The following is a 6,945-nucleotide window of genomic DNA, read 5'->3' as shown; positions in this document are numbered from 1 at the left end:
TTCAAACTACTCACAATTGCACTATTGTGATCTGAGAGATCTGAGATGGGTTCTACCTGAATTATGGATACTTTTGATTCAATGATAAGTACAGTCCAGACACGTGATTTGTATAAAGTGCCATAAAGTTTATAGGTCATTCCAATCCGCACTACATAGGACACCATCTATAGACTACACACACATACACATTTCAACAGATCAATAATTTCTTTTCAGGATGGAAAAAGTTCCGGTACATGTTATACATATCGAGTAGGCAGACATAAAAGGAGATAAAACTAAAATAGCAAAAATAAGGATACATAATACATAAGAAATATAATTTTATTAATTAAGTAAATACTGTGATACAAGTATTTTGGGCTTATGACTCATGTGTTGGGAGTGAAAAGCAACTTTTAGGTGCCGGCAAAAAAACTACAGACTACAAATTATTGCAGGGACCTTGAAAGACAGACTACATGCAGTACAGACATACAAACATGTGGACCTTAATTCTTTCTATCACGCTAGAGCTGCCTGTCTCTCCTTCTCTAACACAAATACCCAGAATACTCACCCAAATCCTTACCTAGCCGTGATAGTAAAATTCAAGGTGAGCTCTTTCTATCTGCACTACATTCTGTTGCACAATAGCGGAGATAGAATTTCATGTACCTTCTGAGTTCACTCAAAGTGTGGACTGTAACAAGATGCCTTGTAGGTAACACAGAAACTCTGGGAGAAGATGTTGCTGAAATCAGATGAACGAAAATATCCTACTCGGCTAAACGGGAATGTACTGAGAGGGAGAGTTCTTCAGTGCCCTTTTAAACCTGGGGAAATGTTCATCTCTGTGAATACATATTTGCTAAAGTTAAGGACAGAGTTTATTGCCAGATGATGGAGCACCTGGCAGTGAGCATGATTTCTGTAGTGTCCGAAATTATCTTTTGATAGACAATGTTCAACCTCATTCAACCTTCCTCAGCCATTATTAAGACTCAATCTATTAATTAATTATCTAACTAATTATTATCTACTTTTTGAAATGCGGAAAGTATACATGCATATTACATGTAATAATGCATGTTCCACTTCATTTATTCGTTGTGGAGGTGGCAGGTGATTAAATGACACCATCTGGTGGTTGATCATTTGAAGTACTTGACACAGATGCAACACCAGAGTGATTCCAGTAGGGGTCAGAACATGACTGACTGATGCGTCATTGGGGTCAAATTGGACTTAAGATGTTGATTATGATTTATATAACAGGTTCTGACCAGTTGACCTCTTTCCAACTCATCATCATCTCGACAATACATTGTATTGCATTGCATCCATTGGCAGCACTTTTAAACCACCTGTGAACATTTGGAAGAAAATTGCTTCCATCTGATTCACTCGATGAACCTACTTTATTTTCCTCCAACAACTTTGGACCAAAGTAACTTGTGACCCGACAACACCATGAAAACAGAGACTAGTCCTAGAGGCTTACTCAGGTGTGGCTTATCGCGTCCACAGTGATGTGGCACTGATAGCAAAAGGGATATTGCACTGATTGCTGCAGTGCCGGTGCAGTTGGATCAGGGGGCGGCTTGACAGATTGTCTTCATGGTTACGTTGAGAAACTTCCTCTTGTAATATTACCGTTGCTTCAGTCGTTTGTTTTTCCCTCTGAGCGCAAAGAGAGTGTTGATTGGAGAGTGATCCGATTACTGTCTGCCAGGAAAATCACCTGTTGTTTTTGAGTAAATCTTACATGAGCGCAGAAATAGATTTTACTCATAAATATTGGATCCTTTTTGTTTTTTGGTCCCTGTATTTTCACAAAAACACTTCTCATCAAAGAAAAGTACAACATGAATAATGAGCTGATTTGCTGTTCAATCTGAAAAGTGGCATCTCACATGGAGAACAGCGGGCATCATGAATACATTGAGCTCCCTCCTCTGGGTCTCTCTTTGTACTCTTACATAAGCCTAGTGACCTGATTTCCATTAGAAAATGCCAGACAGCGAGATCGTCTTTATCCAGGAGGGGCTAATTAAATAAATTAATCATTTAGAAATCATGAATCCACATGTGGCTTCCCAGTATTTGTGAGTCAGCGAGTTCGATTTTACTGAGATACATCCTGTGCCTCCCAAAGTAGCATCTGCAGTCTTTGTCCCCTCATTACATCACTAATAGTAATATCTTCACAGACATTAAAATAACTTGGTTATAACAATTGAACAATCATTGCTTTTCCTTTCCAGCTGCTAGGGGGAAGTAATCCCAAGGCTCCCACTTTCTAACACAGTGATTGGAAAAAGGAGAAAACAACTCGGGGGATCTGATTAATTATTTACTAAAGTGAGAGTTAGAGACAACAGGGACGGGCAGTGAAAATCTAAGCAGCTAACATCCAGTAATGAATACTAAAGTGTTTTTCGTGTTCGCATATCAGCTGTCATATGAATTGGTTATTGAATTAAGGTTGCTCTTGTTCATTTATGGACTTTCATTTGCCATCTAATGATCAGGCACAGGTTGATATCCTGATAAAAACACACCTAAATTCTCATCTATGTTTATCTATGGAAAATTACTTTAAACATCTTGAAACACACATATAAAGATAAATATGGACTTTAATGATTCCCTTCAAACTAAAAATAAAGATGAATAAATTAAATATGATATCAATGAATACAGGAAAATTATGTTTCATGTAAGTGTTTATTTGGAAGACTTTTTGCACACTATTGTGCCAGCTTGGGAAAATCCCATTGCGATCATTTTAAAGGTTCTTCTGTGGTCTACTCCTCTATTTTTGTGCACGGTTGGTCATGGGACTATACACCAGGTTCACAGAGACCTGCTGAATGTTCCAACCCAATGTGAAAGCATCTCTCAATTCCTACTTAATTACTCTTCTCAGTCTCTTCTTGAAAGATGTTAAAAGATACCCATCTAAGGAGGGACTATTTTGCTGCTGTTTTACAAAGATAATGCTATTAACACAGAGTATAGCTTTCTGATGGAGGGGATAACCAGCATACCCCTTATGTCTATCTATCTATCTATCTATCTATCTATATATGCATTGATATATGTAAGCACCTATCATTCTATTTGTTCTTTTATCTATCTATTGCCTTTCAACAAACATCTTTAATCATCATATTGGCCGATGATATAATGCAATTATTTTCTCAGAAAATTGACCTTAATCATCAGGAATTATTTTGAAGTGTAACCGGAAGTTGTTAATTGTTCTTCCGCCCTGACGTCCACGACGTCTTTACGTCAACGTACGGATCCATGACAAAAGCTTCCCGTGAGGCGGTGGTAGCGGTTCCCCAAACATGTCTGTTATTCCCCGGGTTGACACGCCGAGTATGACCGAGGATGGGAATCTCCCCGCCGCCTGAACCAGCGATTTATCCCCCGACCACGGAGCTTTAAACCGCGCGGAGGCCTCCGGGCTCCTCGTCTGACGTTACCCGAGAGAAGATGGCGGACTTCTCGCCCGTCCTGCCGATGCGGGATGGAGGAGGACGTTTCGCGCAGCCCATCTTCCCTCGGTCCAGGTCCGGTTCCGAGTCAGAGAGCGAGCTGTCGCAGAGCCTGGCCCGGACCAAGATCCGCTCGTACGGAAGCACCGCCAGCGTCACGGCCTCCCTGGGGGAGAAGTACATAGAGCATCGGGTTACCGACAGCGACACGCTGCAGGGCATCGCTCTCAAGTACGGCGTCACGGTAAGGTTTCCACGCCATGTTCGCCTGTGTTTCACCTTGACAAGAATACGGAAAGAGTGCTGAGTGCACGCCCGATAAATGACGCCTGGATCCGTCGGTTCAATGCACACACTCTGTTATTGGAGCTTAAAAATGAATAGATCCAACACACACGTACATCTCGGTGCCCTCGTGGGTTCAGGAGTTCCCTCATCGATCTACTGTAGCCAGCGCTTTATTGAGAGTGCCCAATACATACAACAGGACATTTTAACCATGTGGACAGATGGACAGCAAAAGCTTCATCAAGTTTTCTTTCCCGTCGTTGTTAACGTTGAATGTGTGTAACCAAACTAAACAACATGCTGCTGAGATGTTTGCTGCCTGTTGGATCAGAGTCCAAAGAGGTCTTCCCCTGTTGACCGTAAACAAAGGACACTTTGAGCTGCAATGTGCACGGCGTTCCAAGCAGACTTGGAGGAGTGGTGCTGTTGTAACCGTGCCGTCTGTTTGCTGTCGCCCTGATGTGCCAGATGGAGCAGATCAAGAGAGCCAACAAGCTGTTCAGCAACGACTGCATCTTTCTGAAGAACAGCCTCAACATCCCCGTGGCGTCGGAGAAGCGCTACATATTTAACGGACTGTCTCTGGAGTCCCCCGACGGGGACGCGGCGTGCCAGGGAGCCGACCCGCCCTGCGTGGTGCTGCGTGACATCGAGGGGCCCTCGCCGGCCCCGTCCCCGCCCCCCGAGGACCCCAGACCCCCCCAGCCAGAGGAGCTGTCGGCCAAAGACTTCTTACACAGACTGGACTTGCAAATCAAACAATCGAAGCAAGCGGCACGCAGACTGAAGGATGAGCAAGTAAGGTGAGGTGTTGCAAACCCCCATCCACCCCTCCCCCTCCCCCATCCTGTGTGGTTAACTTACTGGCGCTGTCGGCCCGGCCCGGGAACGCTCGTTTCCTGCGTCTCTCTAGGGCGGTTAAAGATCAAGGTTAATTTTGTTCCCAGCTTTACATTGAAGGGCCTGTAAGAAACGCTGTGTGGGGAGTTGACAGAAATCCCGCTCGTGCAAGAAGAGAAATGGGAAAGCGCAAAGAAGGATCGAAGGGGGGAATCCGGGGTTTTGCTGACCTGCTGAACAATTGAGATGCCAAGTTCTGCAACAATGAGATGTTTGGATGGATGCCCGTGTAGACACACCGTTGTTGGCACTATCAGTTTAGTCAGTACTGAGTCACTCCTCTGCAGACGTGGAGGGGAAATAGTTTTTTTGGCCCCACATCAGGTTCTCTAAAAGTGTTTTGCTCGTACTGCAGTGGATCCTGCAACACACTTTATATCGCTATTCTATTGCCATTTATTTGGTTATTTAAAAGCGACCATGTACAGTTTGAACATAAATGTCACCGTTTGATGCACTGTACCAAATTGTAGCTTCAAGCTAGTTTGCATCTGTAACACAGTAAAAGGAAATAACAAAAAGCATAATACAAAGATATACCATATAGCAAGACCAATAGCACATCAGCAATGTAATGTTTGTCAAATCAAATCAGTCTGAGACCACGAAACACAGCTCTAACCAATTTCTGATTTCCCCTGAAAGAATCGGGAGGGTCTCACCCAGTAACATCGTTATAGTTCGCCCACACAACAATAGCAGAGGATGTCAACGTTTCCCTCTATCCCGTCCATTCTGATTTTGGTGTTCTACTATGATGTAAGATGGAGCAGTAACTGCTAGGAGCCAGAAGCTATTTACAGAGGGATTAGTCAGTTATTACGTGGTCCATTTTACTTTCTCTGCTCAGTGTTTACCCACCAGTTCTCCTGTGAGCGTTTACCTGGTTTCAGCCGAGCTTTGTGTTGAGCCTCGTCTCCACATGGATCTGCTGTGTGGCCTCGTTTCCGGAGTAAACGATGTCCGTTCGGGTTCCTCCCTCCAGTGGAACAAACCACAAACTATGATTTGAGTCAATGGATTTACATTATGAAGATTTATTATTTTAAGAGTATTGACACCTAAAATTAGATGAGTCAGAACAACTTATAGTAAAGTGTGGCTTATAATGTTATGTTGTTCTCTGTATATACACCTGTATGCATATCCCCAGAATAGCTGCAGTATAATAAATGACAGACAGATCCTTTTTAAACGGCTGAGCTCTTTTACAAAAAAATCTATATGTCCAATGAAACATTATTTTGCCATCCTACCTTATCTCCTATCTTTCCTATTGATTTTGATCATTCTATACTTCCTCCCCTAATAACTTGAATTTAATGGCACCCTCTCCGTTAAGGAGTGTGTTGAGGTATAAAAAAAGAGATTTGAACTTTAAGATTGAGGTCAAGAAATGTATGCATTGTAATGTGAGTCCAGATGAACAATTAGCCCAGACGCAGAACAATACAGCTGTTTTGTTAACCTCATCCATTATGAAAACCCAGTGCGCTCCCCCCGTCTCTCTGGCACAGGTCAGCAGAGAGAAAAAAGAAAATGTGAGATGTAAAAGGACTTTCCACTGTGAGAAACGTGCCAAAAAATGTCTCATTTTTCTCCTTCGCAGGAACGACGAGGACTACACGGCCCCCACAACATCATATCAGGAGATATGAGGGACCCGTACTGCAACCACATCGCTTTTGTTTTACTTTTCCCTTTACTGCTTTGCTTTTACCAAACCATGTTTAAGAAAAGTGTCCTGTTTGCCTTTTATTTATTGGTATGCAACTGTTGCGATATGCGTGATGGTTCTTGTTGTGTACAGCTCGGAGGAGCGCCCATGCACTCATCATGTGCTTCTGAAGCTACTGTAAGGAACACACCTGCTGCTCACACACACACACACAGCGCTAAGCAAGTCCAGAGGGATTAGCTTGTTCAAGTTGCTAACCGCTTCTGATGTGCTAAATCCCCTCCTATAATAGTATCACTGGAAAGTATATTCAGGCCTTCCTCATCAATGTTTACCCCGTACGAGCTCACCCCGAACAGGAAGCGGATGGACTCGAGCCTTTGAACACGTTCAGTTTTGCCTCATTCAAGCTTTGTTTTTTGGGGCGGGAGGAAACCGAAGGGACTGCTCTATTTTTTGAGGTGTGAATGCAATTATTTATGTGTGGAGAACTGGCTGTTCCAGCAGTTCATAATGTACCTTTTTAAAGTTCTGTTGGTTTTATTTAGAATAAATGTGTTATCAAACCAAACATGATGCTCTTGTGTG

The 6,945-nt window shown here is 43.0% G+C and overlaps 1 protein-coding gene across 1 annotated transcript; it reads left to right on the top strand.

The window, feature by feature from the left end:
- Nucleotides 1-3,211: 3,211 nt before the first annotated feature.
- lysmd2 (LysM, putative peptidoglycan-binding, domain containing 2) lies at nt 3,212-6,928 on the top strand. The gene is made up of 3 exons (XM_040203774.2): nt 3,212-3,735; nt 4,248-4,582; nt 6,289-6,928. Exons 1-3 carry the CDS (start codon nt 3,490-3,492, stop codon nt 6,335-6,337), a joined length of 630 nt encoding a protein of 209 aa, XP_040059708.1. The 5' UTR covers nt 3,212-3,489; the 3' UTR covers nt 6,338-6,928.
- Nucleotides 6,929-6,945: the final 17 nt, after the last annotated feature.

This window comes from Gasterosteus aculeatus, chromosome 12, assembly GCF_964276395.1.
Source record: "Gasterosteus aculeatus chromosome 12, fGasAcu3.hap1.1, whole genome shotgun sequence".
Taxonomy (NCBI): domain Eukaryota; kingdom Metazoa; phylum Chordata; class Actinopteri; order Perciformes; family Gasterosteidae; genus Gasterosteus; species Gasterosteus aculeatus.
This window is presented reverse-complemented; position numbering and strand designations above follow the sequence as displayed.

What these genes read in the sequence shown, in the direction of transcription:
- lysmd2 (XM_040203774.2), top strand. Translation starts at nt 3,490, where the DNA reads ATGGCGGACTTCTCGCCCGTCCTGCCGATGCGGGATGGAGGAGGACGT. An exon ending in CTCTCAAGTACGGCGTCACG is followed by an intron (nt 3,736 to 4,247) that starts GTAAGGTTTCCA and finishes CTGATGTGCCAG; the next exon opens with ATGGAGCAGATCAAGAGAGC. An exon ending in CTGAAGGATGAGCAAGTAAG is followed by an intron (nt 4,583 to 6,288) that starts GTGAGGTGTTGC and finishes TCTCCTTCGCAG; the next exon opens with GAACGACGAGGACTACACGG.